Source organism: Bufo gargarizans, chromosome 2 (assembly GCF_014858855.1).
Source record: "Bufo gargarizans isolate SCDJY-AF-19 chromosome 2, ASM1485885v1, whole genome shotgun sequence".
NCBI classification, from domain to species: domain Eukaryota; kingdom Metazoa; phylum Chordata; class Amphibia; order Anura; family Bufonidae; genus Bufo; species Bufo gargarizans.
In genome coordinates, this window is record NC_058081.1 from 281,106,058 (window position 1) to 281,122,283 (window position 16,226).

At 41.4% G+C, this 16,226-nt stretch overlaps 1 protein-coding gene across 2 annotated transcripts in view; it reads left to right on the forward strand.

Annotated features, from left to right (window-relative positions):
* The window catches only part of DOCK4 (dedicator of cytokinesis 4), a 346,430-nt gene extending 336,944 nt beyond the window's left edge, over nt 1–9,486 (forward strand). For both annotated transcript variants that reach the window (XM_044280322.1, XM_044280323.1), the window contains 2 exons: nt 898–959; nt 7,944–9,486. In XM_044280322.1, the coding sequence (XP_044136257.1) occupies nt 898–959; nt 7,944–8,363 (482 nt within the window). In that variant the 3' untranslated portion in view covers nt 8,364–9,486. The remainder of the gene's footprint in view (nt 1–897; nt 960–7,943) is intronic.
* The last annotated feature ends 6,740 nt before the right edge of the window (nt 9,487–16,226 follow it).

Consider the following 16,226-nt stretch of genomic DNA (forward strand, 5'->3'; position numbering starts at 1 on the left):
ATCTGCATTTTTTTGCGGTCGTGTGCATGAGGCCTAATAGGAACAAAACATTTAAGGGTTAGTACACTTTAAGAAAATACAAATGATTCTTTGTATAATTAAAAGCTACTTCCGGTATCAATTCTTTACAGGTTTTCAAGATCTCTGGCTGCAGAGTAGGTACCTTAGGCTTTGTTCACATCACCGTTCAGCCCTTCCATTTAGGAGCAGGAGAACGGAAAGGATGGATTCGGCACATAACTGAGCCAAGTAGAACCTAAGGACCCCATAGCCTATAATGGGGTCAGTTATGTTTCCGCTTAGAGGAAGATTTTTGAAGCAGAGACAAAAGTCCTGCATGCACAACTTTTGTCTCCGCACCAAAATCACCTTCTGAGCGGAAACCTAATGGACCCCATTATAGTCTATGGGGTCCTTAGGTTCCGTTCGGCACAGTTATGTGCCGAATCCATCCTTTCCGTTCTCTATGCTCCTAAACGGTGATGTGAACGAAGCCTTACCATCAATGATTGGTAGGCACCATGTGAACAGATGCATGTGGCCTTCAAGCGTTAGAAAGGAGGCTGGGCAAGCTATGTCATCATAAAGGAAAATCATAACTGAGTCCTCTGTACTGTTTTTAGAAGCTCTTAATCAAATGACAAGTTGTCTTGATACCTTTTGGTAAAATAGCCCAGTAGACCTGCACATGCAGCTTTTAAATAGGACATCATATTGTGGTAACAGATCTGTTTTAATGCTCAGAATCTATGTAATATTCACAGATAACTGTGTAATATTTTATATTATTTTATAATATAGTAAGACACGTGCAGATCTAAGACGTTTGCCATAATGGTGTCATTATGTAGTGGAGGATCTGTGACATTAATAACTGTTCATTCTGTTTGATTTCAGCTTCTCCAGCTAGAAATATTGCTGCCGTGTCTCCTTCCATAATGGGAAGATCCCCAATGAAGGTACAGTACATGGTTTCATGTGTTTAGAGAGTGTGAGAGATTTTTCTGACTTGCACGTAGCACGTCTTGAACTACAAGCAGCCAGCAGAGGGCAAGCTTGCTCCATCGATTACTTGGAGCTCCCACTTCTGTAACGTTTCCCCTGCCCCTTTTATTCTGTTGTCTGATGGAAAAATAATAATGCTTGCTTTGGTCTCGGATAAATTAATAAACCGGTTACCTTTTTTTGTCTGTTATGAACACAGAATTGTAATGGTGACTACATAAACACAGCTTCTTTGCTGTTACAGACTGTGCTGGTTACAAAAGAAACCTAATAAAAGAGCCAGATGAATATGGCAGTCTGATATGTGCTGTTACTGGAGACACAATGGTAAATTGCACAACTCTGATGGAAGAAAGAAGTACAAAGATATAACATTTTATTTTGGGTGCGGCATTAACAGATTTTTTGGGTGGCCCTATAAGTTGGTCAGCAAAAGTCCTATTTACACAGCAACTCTTGGTCTCATCTACACATCAGTGGCTATAAAACAGAAAGAAAACATACAGCGCACCATAGTGAGACATGTGTATACAACCAGGGCCGGCCTTAGGTTACATGGCACCCTGTGTGAGAAGTCTTTTTGGTGCCCCCCTTCCCAAGACACATACCTCTGCAACTATTGGACTTTCGAAAATAGCTGAGCACTGGCTATTTTCAGAAGTTCTATAGCAGTGAATGAAGAGCACGCTGTGCATGCACAGTAGTAGTGGTGCCCTACCAAGTTCATTACATACAGTAGATACAGCACAAGAACCAAGCATACTAAATAAATACAGGACCAGAACCAAGTGCGGTACATATATACAACACCAAAACCAAGCTTGTCACATAAATACAGTATCAGACGTAAGCAAGAAACATAAATACAGCACAGAACCAAGCTCATTTCATAATTACAGGACCAAAACGAAGCATGGTACATAAATACAGCACCAGAACCAAACTCATTACATAAATACAGCACCAGCTCAAAAACGGCTCAATACAGATATCATTAGAATATTCAGGTTAGCTCTTGACATGTATGTTAACTGTAAAACAACAAGTCCCAGTATGGTCTGAACAGGAACAAGTGTAAAGGTATGCTGGGAATGGTAGTTTCACAAAAAAGAATGCTACCACCCATCATCACTCTGTAGACCATACAAGTGACTATAGCACTGAACAGAGTCTGTCAATGGCAGAATAAACATTTGTATTTAGTGACTTACAGGAGACGTCTCATCTGGAGTTCTTCTCTTTCCTTTTCTTTCCATCCGGTTCATACACCATGATGACATCTCCCTGCCACAACTTGTCTCTGCAGAGTTTGCCACCCAGGTGTCTTCAGCTTCTTGCTTTGCCAACACATCGGCAGCCTACATACTAACACAAACTCATCTTAGTGCCATATGCTGTGCTATGAATATAATAGAAGCATACAATGTGCCCCTGAGTACAGTCATGTCACATATTATGGGCAGCACAGTGGCCTTGGTTCGAATACGACCATGGTCACCATCTGCATAGAGTTTGTATGTTCTCCCTGTGTTTGTGTGGGTTTCTTCCAGATACTCCAGTTTCCTTCCACACTCCAAAGACATACTGATAGGGAATTTGGATGATGCTAATGTCTGTAAATCGATACGGAATATGTCGCTATATAAGTAAAATAGATAAATACTATGCCACCTGAATGCTCTTTATAGTAGTACCCCTGTATCTAGTGCCAAACATTCTGTGCCGGAGGCTCTACCTTGCTGCATGCACACCATCAGAGGCATGCAGCATTTTTAGTTTTGTTCTGTTTCGTGTTTAATGAAACACATGTTTACTGCACACTCACCACTGAGTGATGCACTTGAATCTGAACAGTGCCCTCTATGATTAGGTGCTATATATGGTATACAGATGGCTCACTGTGGATAACCACGACTGGTGCTCAGGTTGAAAGAAACACCCCTTGTTCTTAATTGTATATAGTTAGGAAATTGAACCGGCACTCAAAACATTTCGAGGATATGTGGAAACATACAAATTTATTATATAGTAAAACCGCAATATACCTAGGTAATATACATCTTATTCAATAAAAATATACATAAATATATAAATAAATAAAAAATTTCAAATCACAAATTCATCAATTGATCTCACTGTAAATGGAATTCTACTTTGGTTCTCTATATGTATAGAGACATGTTTGCATAGGCAGAAATCCCGATGTCAGGTGCCATGTAATCAGTCTATATATATATATATATGGCTTCTGGTCTTTGTATGAAGGGACACAATTCCTACGTAGTCCTAAACTTTGAGTCAATAGGGTTCACCCGTTTATAGAAAATGTAATGTACACATTTGGTACTCGCGACACGTTGCGCTGTTTAAAAAACCTTTTTGCGTGTAGAGGTTCTTTCAGTGGCGTCCCACAGCTCCACCCCGCTCCAACAGTGTTGGTTTCGATCTGCAGCGTCTTTCGGGATCTCGTCCCAATTCTCGTGAGACTTGGCCCGTCTGTAAGCTTCGTAGGTAAAGCGATATTGTATTTCTTGACGGTAAAGTTTAGTACATGGCCATGTATATTATGTAGTCGATTAACGCACAGGTATTCTGCCCAGACGCTTTTCGAGATAACTTATCTCTTCCTCAGTGGATAAGACCTAAAGAAGTTTAGGACTACGTAGGAATTGTGTCCCTTCATACAAAGACCAGAAGCCCTATATATATATATATATATATATATACTGATTACATGGCACCTGCCATCGGGATTTCTGCCTATGCAAACATGTCTCTATACATATAGAGAACCAAAGTAGAATTCCATTTACAGTGAGATCAATTGATGAATTTGTGATTTTAATTTTTTTATTATTTATGTATATTTTTATTGAATAAGATGTATATTACCTAGGTATATTGCGGTTTCACTATATAATAAATTTGTATGTTTCCACATATCCTCGAAATGTTTTGAGTGCCGGTTCAACTCCCTCTATGATTAGGTTGCCATTGCTCTGAGGAAATACCACGCAATAGCAGCAGAGAAACGCGTTGAGCAATACAGAGCGCCTTGTTATGTTCACTAGTAGTTTAATAAACCAGCATTGAGCCGCTAACTGAGTGGCGGTGGGAGTCCATTGAAATCATACCACCAGTGGTTGTACTTTTCACTCCAATCTACATTGGAGTCACATAATGTAGTAGTACAGACCCAGTATAGTGGCCTGGACTCCCATCACGCCACTTTGTGTGGGCTTTTTTTCAGCCCCTATACTCTACACTGAGATAGTTGTGGGGGGGGGGTGAGTTTTGCAGAGCTGGTACATATTGATACGAGATTCCAGACTCTAACTCGCACCACCAGCCTGATTTTTGAATGTGGTGGAGAACCAATTTTTATTCGATATTTAATAAAATGCTTTTAAACGTACTTTATTCAGGCAGTTAATAGCCCCATGTATATATATCCTCATGTCCTGTGTGCCTTGTATATAGTGCTTCATGTGTTTTACCCACTGTATACAGTGGATACTGTACCCCCTTTTATATAGTGCCAGATTCACTGCCCCCTTTATATAATGCCAGGATCTGTGACCGCTTTATATAGTGCCTCTTAGGTCTCGTTCCCATTTCGGTTTTTCACTGATGTGTGCTGTTTGCATTTTTCCAGAAAGCACACATACCCATTGATTTTAATATGTTAGTTCACACATCAGTATGTTTTTTTACTGACCGTGGATCAGTGAAAAAATCATGCAGACATGCACTACGTTGGTCCGTGATGCAGACCAAACGTGCCCATTGAAGTCTATGAGTCCATGAAAATTACAGACACAACACGGATTGAATCTGTGTTTTTGTCTGTTTTTCACTGACCGCTGATACAAGATGCTCTGGAAATTAATTTTTAGCTCAGCAGCATCTGTGAAAAATGTATGTGACACGAAGGGTAAAAAACGGACACACGGACCAAACACAGATGCTTCACTGATGTCACACAGACTGATTTTTTTCACGGACCTGCGATGGACCTGGAAATATAAATGAGACCTTATTCTGTTCCCCTTCAGTGCCTTAATGCTCTGTGTCCTGCTGTAGTGCCTCATGTTCTGTACCCCCCTATAGTGTGCCTCATGGTCTGTGTACCCTCGTTCCCCCATAGTGTGTCTCATGCTGTAACCACTTCTGTATTGGCCTGCATCTGCAGAACATTGCAAAGTCACCCACATTGCACATCACCTGCCTTGCTATTTGGTATTTTTTGTGATGTAAGTGACGCAGTGCCGTAATCGCACCACCTACAATGTTGCGCAGATACAGGCCCGGCCAGAAGAGACCAGACCGGCATCTGCAGAATGTTGCAGCTCTGGCATGTGCCTGCCATTTCACAGTAGTTATGCCCTCTTAGTGCCCCCTCACAATAAGAATGCAGTGTTAGTACTCTCACACATTAGAATGCTCCTACAGTGACCCCCATATAGTAGAATGCCCCTTTAGTGACCACTCATAGTAGAATGTCCCCTTTGTGTCCCCGAACACTAGTTATACCCTATTAGTGCCCCACAAAGCAGTTATTCCCCTATAGTGCCCCCACCCAGTAGTTAGAGCTCCATAGTGCCCCTACACAGTAGTTATGCCTTCTTAATGTCCCTGCACAGTAGTTATGCCTCCTTAGTGCCCACACACAGTAGTATGCCCATAGTGCTCCCACATGGTAGTTATGCTGCCATAGTACCCCCATACAGTAGTTTTGCCCCTTTAGTGCCCTCACACAGTAGTTATGTCTTAGTGCCCCCATACAGTAGCTATGCCACTTAAGAGTCTCCAAAGAGTAAAATGCCTCCTTAGTGTTTCTACATGGTAAAGGACCCCCTTAGTGCTCCCATCCAGGAGTGCTGCCTACTTAGTACCCCCATCCAGTAGTGCTGCCTGCTTAGTACCCCCATCCAGTAGTGCTGCCTGCTTAGTACCCCCATCCAGTAGTGCTGCCTGCTTAGTACTCCCATCAAGGAGTGCTGCCTGCTTAGTGCCCCCATCCAGGAGTGTTGCCTTCTTAGTGCCCCTATCCATTAGTGCTGCACCACTTAGTGCCCCATCAGTAGTTCTGCCCTCAATCCAGTAGTGCTGCCCCCTTAGTGTTTCCAGTCCAGTAGTGCGGCCCCCTTTGTTCCCCATCAGTAGTTCTGATCCTAATCCAGTAGTGCTGCCCCCTTAGTGTCCCCAATCCTGTAGTGCCCCCAATCCAGACGTAATGTAATGGCGTCATCGCGTCTGCTGAGCTGAAGCGCAAACACAGCCTAACATAAGCGATGTGTCACTGCATCATGCCTGCTGCCTGTTTATGGTGGAACAGGGAGCTGATGGCTCTCTGCTTCACCATGGCATTCAACCGTATGTGTCCTGTGGACCCATATACAATTAAGTGCTGGGGCATCCTAAAAAACTGAGTGAATTGTTCCAGTGACTGGGAAACAGGGACCACCTGGCAGTGATACAGGTTGCACAACCCTAAGGCCAGCCTTAAATACAAACATCTAAATATAAACTGCTCACCTGTATAAGCTGTGCAACTAGAGACACAACCCTGGACTGTGCAGTTAGTGTATTAATACTGCTCTTCCACGATGCTTGGAGGTCCAGCCCATAAACGATTATCAGGCAGTTTGATTGTCCTTTGAAGTATAATCCACAGGACCCCCTCACCTCCTCCTATATAAGACTCCCCTTATGTAAAGTTTCTCTCACAGGAAACCCCCCTCCCATACCGTGTATAGTATCTTCCACAGAACTCCACCCTATGTAGTGTCATTTACTGGACTCTTTTATCTATGTATATTGTCATTTACAGGACTCTCCGCTCTATGTATAGTGTAATTCACAAGATTTCTCCTATGTATGGTGTCATTCACAGGACTCGCCCCTCTATGTATGGTGTCATTCACAGGACTCGCCCCTCTATGTATGGTGTCATTCACAGCGCTCGCCCCTCTATGTATGGTGTCATTCACAAGATTTCCCCTATGTATGGTGTCATTTACAGGACTCGCCCCTCTATGTATGGTGTCATTCACAGGACTCGCCCCTCTATGTATGGTGTCATTCACAGGACTCGCCCCTCTATGTATGGTGTCATTCACAGCGCTCGCCCCTCTATGTATGGTGTCATTCACAAGATTTCCCCTATGTATGGTGTCATTACAGGACTCGCCCCTCTATGTATGGTGTCATTCACAGGACTCGCCCCTCTATGTATGGTGTCATTCACAGGACTCGCCCCTCTATGTATGGTGTCATTCACAGGACTCGCCCCTCTATGTATGGTGTCATTCACAGGACTCGCCCCTCTATGTATGGTGTCATTCACAGGACTCGCCCCTCTATGTATGGTGTCATTCACAGGACTCGCCCCTCTATGTATGGTGTCATTCACAGGACTCGCCCCTCTATGTATGGTGTCATTCACAGGACTCGCCCCTCTATGTATGGTGTCATTCACAGGACTCTCCCCTCTATGTATGGTGTCATTCACAGGACTCGCCCCTCTATGTATGGTGTCATTCACAGGACTCGCCCCTCTATGTATGGTGTCATTCACAGGACTCGCCCCTCTATGTATGGTGTCATTCACAGGACTCGCCCCTCTATGTATGGTGTCATTCACAGGACTCGCCCCTCTATGTATGGTGTCATTCACAGGACTCGCCCCTCTATGTATGGTGTCATTCACAGGACTCGCCCCTCTATGTATGGTGTCATTCACAGGACTCGCCCCTCTATGTATGGTGTCATTCACAGGACTCGCCCCTCTATGTATGGTGTCATTCACAGGACTCGCCCCTCTATGTATGGTGTCATTCACATTTCAAAATGATATTGAACACAAAGCACTCGTCTCTTCTTTTAGGTTTTTAGTTAAAAAACCCAATTAGTAAGCCTTATTCATTTTCTTTCAGGGCTCAATGCAGTCATTTACACCATCTCCTGTGGATTGCCATCCTAGCATGATGTCCAATTCCCCAGTCTTGTCTGGAAGCTGCAGCAGTGGCATTTCTTCTCTAAGTCGTTGCAGCATCTCGGAAATGTCAGGTTTTGAGAGTCAAATTTTTGAGCAAACAGGATCATGCTCAAGTTATGGTATATCAGAGGAACCAACAAGAAAGGAGAATAAAACACCACCACCATACAGTGTGTATGAACGGACTTTAAGGCGCCCTGTACCTGTACCTCAATGTCTTTCCATACCTGCTCCTATTGACCCTCCAGCTTTACCGCCCAAACCTGGCCCAGCACGTCCAACAAGTCTGGAGAATGGCAAAAGGACTGATCCATTGCCACGCCCAAGGCCTTTCCCAAGGAAAGTATCTCAGTTGTAACAGAAATGCTGAACAAACAATATGACCTTGCAGAACAAGTAACCCCAAGGGGTCCTGTGATAATTAAAGATTGCAAAAGGCTTATAGACGTAATAAAAGTATGGGCACTTTATTAATTGTTTACTTTTTGGTTCTCTTAATGAGTGAAGAATTTTGTTATGTATTATTGTTTTGCACATTATTATAGAAATATTAATTCAGGAGTAACTTGACAAGAGGCACTTTGGATCACATACATAAACCACATGTTCACGGAGTATGTGCTCTTACTGGAAATGAATTTGATATCATCATTTCTTATGGTTTTATGAATCTGTATAGAGTGTTTAATTATGTGTTTCATAGATTTGTTTTTGTGTTTTGGTTTTATTTTAAAGATACTTGATTCATTGCTTTTAACCATTAAACTGGCCAACTCCAAATTTGTTATATGCGCTAACCTCAGATTTATAATATATTATTTGATGACCCTGTTAACATATTAATTTTATGAGTATAGTATTCTTGATTTTTTCCACTGGATAAGGGGTTTTCCATGTATAGTGTATATATAAATTTCTGCTCAGTGGCGATAAATTATCTTCCGTATTTTATGCATTTTGTAGATGTTTTATAAACTCACGTGAGGGGAAAATTTCCAGAACTGCATGTATAACGAGGTTGTTTCAGTGGTCAGAGCAGAAAAGTAAATCCTGTACGCTACATACTTGTCTCTGCTTATAGTCTTGCTAGTGGCCGTTTGTTTGATGCACATTCACTTGTCAAAGCAACGTGTGAAAGACAGTACAACTAGGGTTGCTTTAGTGGTTCAATAATGCAGAACTTTTCTACAGCATTGTCTTGGTTTTACTTTGTCCTTTGAAACAATGGATCTGAAGTTAGAGTTATCTGTAGCCAAATCAAAACAGTTCAGTAATTTGGTCCGTTATTTTCATCAGTTAGGGTGCATTCACACAACCGTAAGAGTTTTGCGGATGTGAAAAACACTGATACTGTCCAGGTGCATTCCGCATTTTGTGGACCGCACATGGCTGGTGCTATATAGAAAATTCCTATTCTTGTCCGCGACTGCGGAAAAGAATAGGACATGCTCTATTTTTATGTCGGGGCCGCGGAATGGAACAACGAATGCGGACAGCACACAGTGTGCTGTTCGCATCTTTTGCAGCCCCATTGAAATGAAAGTTCCGGAAAGGATGCAGACCCAGAATTACGGTCGTGTGAATGGACCCTTATCATGAGCCAAAACCAGTAGTGAAGCCTACTCGGAAATCAGGTGTAATGATTTGATTTGCACATATTCTGTCTTTTTGAGCCACAGCTGGTTTTGGCTCACAATAACTGACTATATAACTGAAATGTGAACTCAGCCTAAGACTCTGTTCACAATAGCGTCAAGGCTTTCGCTCTTAATGAGGCCATAATAGGTCCCAAGTAGTCCGGTAGACTTTACCATTTTCATACAAAAAACTATGGAAACCAACAGAAGGAAGAGTAGTGGCAGAATGAACAGTGCCTAAAAGAGAGAGCAACCAATGTATTCTGAGACGTATTGCCAGAGGCTAGTGGCACCCCTATGTTTACCTTCAGCACCATCGAAAGTCAAGGTATGGATTATACAGAACTCACTGCACACAGTGTTTGTCTGCAGGAATGCTGTATATGAACAGGCACATGAGCACGTAGCCATAGGCTTCGAGATCTACACTTGGGAGTCAGATTGCTATATGTCATAAGTTACAAAGTTGGGAGCACATAGAGCACAATACAGGTGTTGTGTTACTGTTGAAGAGCAATATACTGTTTCTGTAGGGCAGAGCTCCCTGCATTCTCTCGTTAAAGGAAACAACCTTCCTCTACCGCAATGTATGCATCAATGGCCAAGCTACTTACCAATAGAATAGTCAAGTATCACGGCACCACGAAACTCACTATCCTGTTTCACGTCTTCACTTCAAAGGGCTTCTGTCACCCCACTAAAGTGATTTTTTTTTTTTGGGCTGGTGAAATTAGTTATATTGCGATATATCACAATATAATTGTGTCACTTACTTTGATCCAGCAGTTTCTTCAAAAAACGAAGTTTTATAATATGTAAATTCGGTCTCTAACAGCAAGTAGGGCGGCTACTTGCTGCTAGCTGCTGCAGAAATCCGCCCCCTCGCCGTGTTGATTGACAGGGCCAGCCGGGATCTCCTCCTCCGGCCAGCCCTGTCGGCATTTCAAAAATCGCGCGCCTCTGTGGATTCGGCGCAGGCGCTCTGAGATGAGGAGGCTCGTCTCCTCAGAACTCCCTCAGTGCGCCTGCGCCGATGACATCACCGAAATAGAAGATGTCATCGGCGCAGGCGCACTGAGGGAGTGCTGAGGAGACGAGCCTCCTCATCTCAGAGCGCCTGCGCCGAATCCACAGAGGCGCGCGATTTTTGAAATGCCGACAGGGCTGGCCGGAGGAGGAGATCCCGGCTGGCCCTGTCAATCAACACGGCGAGGGGGCGGATTTCTGCAGCAGCTAGCAGCAAGTAGCCGCCCTACTTGCTGTTAGAGACCGAATTTACATATGATAAAACTTCGTTTTTTGAAGAAACTGCTGGATCAAAGTAAGTGACACAATTATATTGTGATATATCGCAATATAACTAATTTCACCAGCCCAAAAAAAAAAAATCACTTTAGTGGGGTGACAGAAGCCCTTTAACATCACTGTTTCTCCTAGCAAGCCACCTTCTATCATTTATCATATTTATCACATTAATCATGTAATGAAATTAATGTAGTTTTATGAAAACACATCAAATCAACCTACACAAGATATAAATAATACAGCATGAGAGATGAGCACATTTTCTTGGTTCCGATTCTGCTGCATCAACTGATTTGATTTGGGTCGAATTTATTCAAAAAGTGCTGTGATTGCCTCAGTTTTTTTCTTTCTCCCTCTTTCTCTCCCTCTCTCTTTCTCTCTCTATTTCTCCCCCTCTCCTTCTCTCTTTCCCTCTCTTGATCCTCCCAAATCAAATACAACAAAAGTTGGCTTTAGAAGAATCAGAACTTTTTGAAGAATTCAAGTCAAATTAATCCTATTCTCTAACAAGTATAATTGAATACATGCTTTTAGTATACATCCAGACGGCTCAGGCAGGACATAATCTTTATTTACAAGGGGCATCTATTTCCGATACTTATGGTGTGTTATTTGAAGGGGTTTTTTGTGGTCTGTTGCTTTAGAGGGTACTCAGTTAGCAGTTGCAGCTGGACATTTGTGCCTGAGGAAATTCATGGAACCATGGCATACACGCAAACACTATTCTAATAATCAGCACATAGTAGTCAGGGACCCAGTTAAAGATGTTGCATTGGGGTCCTGGAGGTTCAAGTAACACCTCTGGTATTTTTTGTGTGTACCCCATCCAGACATTTGACTCTAAATCAGATCCATTGTTAAAAGTGCCTTGCATTCAACCACTCTTTGTAACCTCAGTGTTTCCAGAAGTGAAGATGTGTATGCTTTCACTGGGAACTACTTCTCTCACAGACGTATTGCAGATACTGGGGCTATTTTCATTCTATTTCAGTGGTTATGCTGTAGACCAAGCAATACAAGTAATATTTTATATATATCAGGTATAGTGTTTCTTAGGCTTAGTTCTCATCTGAGTTGATTTTGCAGTTTTATTCTGTTCCATCAGAGGAACAGAAAAAATGGAAAGAAAAAACTGATCCACTTTGATCCTCATTTGTTTAAATGGATTATTTTGAGCATCGGTTGTTCTGATTTTATTTTTGATGGGAGAAAAACTTCTTGTGTCTGATGTACTTTTTATTTCCCCTCAAAATAGCTAAAACACAACAGAAAAGGAGCTTTCCCTTTTATTCTGTTAACATTAAAGTGTCACTGACCTTTAAAAACCTTTTGCTATGTCATAGCAAGGTTTTGATCAGTGAGGGTCTGGGTGCTGAGACCCCCACCATCCACAAGAACAAGGAGAGTGAAGAGCTCACATAGCGCAGGAGACAGACTCAATAGAAAGTCTATGGGGCTGTCTCAATTCCACCTTCTGCAGCGAGGGGCGAAAGCGTGCTATGCGAGTTCTTCTCTCTCTCCATTCTGGTGATCAGTGGGGGTCCCAGCTCTGACCACCCACCGACCAAAGCCTTTGACATGTTGCCATGACATATTAAAAAGGTTTTTCCAGAGTTCAATGCCACTTTTAAAGTCAGTGAATGTGAAGGTATTCCGTTTGTATTCAATCGGATTATTATTTTCCTTTTTTTTTTTTTTTTGTTCCTCTGATGGAACAGAATAACGGAAAAATCAACGCAGATGTGAACTCAGCCATAATCTCCCATGTGCAGTATTCCTGTAGAAAGTAAAAAAAAAAAAGAGTATGTGAGACGCATAGTCCAATTTTCCTTAGTTTAGAAGAATTTCTTCCTGACCCCCAGCTAGGGTTCCGGTGCTGTTTTCACTCCAGTACCTATAATGATAAGAGAGGTACAGAGGTACTGTGTATCTGAGTGTCAATCATATTTAATGATCTACTCGGTCAGATGCTGGATGAACAAGCAGAAGATGCTTGTCATTGCTGTGCACTCACGGATCTTCGGAAACAGCCACTGATATCACTGCCGCAGAACTGCTATCAAATCTGCTTTGCTACAGGTCACCTATGAAAATATGCCAGTTTCTTCAGACTGTGAAAAATGACAACAATATAACACTTAGATTTGAATCATTTGCTAGAAGCTTAAAGATGAATGCTCTGTCTATAATACTTGAATCCGGGAAAAGTATATTTCATATGTAGATGTAGCGAACGGCTCTGCACAGATACAGGTGCCGCATGTTAGAATGCACACCTAGTAGGAACACTGCATATAGGAACAGATTAGTGAACGGACTCGCTTTGTACTGTAGTGTATTTATGTATTCTGTATGTGTACACTAGTAAAATAGATTTATCTGAGGGATTTTGCGCAGAGACCCTTTCTCTGTATATTTCTACAACTGGAAGCGATCATTTTTTTGAGTGCTCTGCCATGTAAATGAAGATGTTCTGTATGGATGCCGGTACGACAGTGCCCCCATTTACCAAGTTATCGCCACAGTTTGAAGGTGATAGCTTGGATCTTAAAAGCAATAATAGTTGATATAAGCACCTCTCAATACGTTGGACTAATGGATGCATGTAGTAGTACCATCCAGCCCATATGAATGGAACACACAAATAGATTCCAAACAACTTGTGCAGCATTATTTCTTGGTCATAGACTTCTTACTTTATCATTGCTTCCATAGAACATGGGGAAATCTTCCCTTTCAAAATGACCGCTTAGCAGCTTGTGCTATTAGAGGAATAGAACATTGATTACCTATCCAATGTCTGATTGTTGATGGTCCTGTACCCTGGACCCTACTGATCAGCAACACAAAGGGTCTAAGGGGGTATTCACACGACCGCATTTTCGGCCCCCATCTTTTTGGCATGGGGCCACAAAAGATGCAGTCTCATCTGTATGTCCGTTCGTGGCCCCGCAAAAAAAAATAGAACATGTCCGTTTTGCGGAAAAGAATAGGCATTTGTAACAAAGGATGGGAGGTGCTGATCGGCCAAAATGCCGAATACACACGTCCGGTATCCGTGTTTTGTAGACCGCAAACCGGATATAGTCATGTGAATGCCCCCTAAGTTTCAGTACAAAGCATAGCTGCACATGGATGGTTAGCTGTGCCTGGATAAACTGTGAAGGAGACCCAAAGCACATTCTTTCTGCTGATCAGTTGTGATCTTAGGTGTCAGTCTCTGATGATCACACATTGATGACCTAAGGATAAACCATTCATGTAAAATCCCTTTAATTAGTCCTGAAAAGCACACCCCACTATCCAGTGGCTACTGTAGCTCTAGCCCTGGTTATGCTTTCCTAATGCATTTATAAAGTAACTGGTGACTAATGCAATAAACATTTAGCACTCCATATTTTTTTTTAGTATGGTTTCCAAATATATCCTACAGAACATTCCCTATCTTATCAATTTTCCGCCGCAGACTCTTGTACAGATGTAATGTTGTGCCTTTCTAGCCTGTGTGCTGTCTCATCGTCATTAGTCCTTGAATTATGGGCATTGTATATCTCGGCTGTTTTACTGTATTACTTTTATGTTCCTACCAACAAAACTGCCACCTGTTCTGGCACATAATTCTACATCCTCACCAAGAACAGAGCACCTTACACGATTGATTTCATCTCTCTCATGCTTTTATGGCGAGTTACAAAATGGTTATGCATTTTAAACCCTCCTTTCAAAAATAAAAAAAATAAAAATAAAAAAATAATAAACACAAGATAAAGTATTTCCCTTTTTTTCGCTGGGAAGCTGATTTTTAGGTGAAGTGTGTATTTTCCTTTTAAAGATAGTCTGGTTAAAAGAGAATGATCACTTTTTATATATTTTCCCAGGAAAACTGTTAGCAGGTGACTAATTACATTTTTAGTAATTATTCAAGTATTTTTGTACATAATTTGTTAACTTTAATAAAATATTCCACTTAAAAATAAGAGCAGACGTGCATATGCAGTATGATTGTGAGAATTATGCCAAATAATTTATGTATTGAAACACTTTGTAAATATGTGCTTTTTACATAAAAATTCAGCCATATTGACTTTACAGTTTTGAATGTCAGAAGAAAATATATGGTAAAGAATATTTATGTTTTAGTAAAAGATATTAAAGAAGGATAGTAATTTTAGCTTTGTACCTGGCTATTTTGCAGTTTGGAATTTTTAGAACTGGTTGTGGCTTTGGGATATAACATAGTGTTGTGTTTTTAACCTATTTAACAGATAACAGTGGCAAGAAGACTATGGAGGGAGACTTATCAAACAGGTGTAAAGTAGAACCAGCTTATTTGCCCATGCACTTTAATTTTTCAGCTCCTTTGGAAAATGAAAGGTGGAATCTGATTGGTTGCTTTGGGCAACTAAGCCAGTTCTACTTTACACCAGTTTTGATAAATGACCCCCTATGTTTGTATATCTTTGAATATACAAGATATAGATTTATATAAAGATGCATTGCCGTCTGTTTCAATTTTAGCATTATAACATACGTACCAGGCTCTTCTGATTTATCTGTGTAGTATTTAGTTGATTGGTTGTACAGTGTTTTACAGCAAGTGATTTTTCTGCGGCCATCTTCTATTTCTGGCAACCAGCAGAGGTGTTACTTTTAATATATGCGGCGTGTATTACTGGACTCCTTCATGCATAATAACTATTATGATGAACTCTTTACCAGATGTGCATATTAGATGGTGCAGCAATGGAACACAATAAAATGAAGTTCCTTGGATAATATATATGCTTTGTTTTTTCTTTTCCAGTGTTGTTTAGTCTATAGGATGTGTGTACAGTGTATGCTATACAATAAAGTTTGTAAGTTCCTTTCATTTGCTTACAATACATTAGTTATCATTAATTTGAAATTAAAGTGTATTTCCAGAGAATGGAGCAAAAACTTTCATGGTATGTGTCTCATGATTTACAATAAAATACAGCATATATTTCTTAAAAAGCCCATGTCTTACCTTTCTTTTAGTGCAGTTGTGTTCAAAGCTACAAACTATATTAGTTTACATTGAATCCCAAGTAGGAAGCGAACTACTTCCTCCTTCTGTGATGTCACTGTTGAACTAAGCTTGCGGGTGTATGATCACTTCTGCCAAAATTGCCTCCCTGGCTGCACCTCACCAACAAGAAAGTGGTTCCTTACCAGCAACAAGGTCATGGGCGCTCAGGGCTCATGTGCATGGGGAGTGAAGGCTAGCCTTCCTGGTCTGATCCTACAGAGGAGCTACT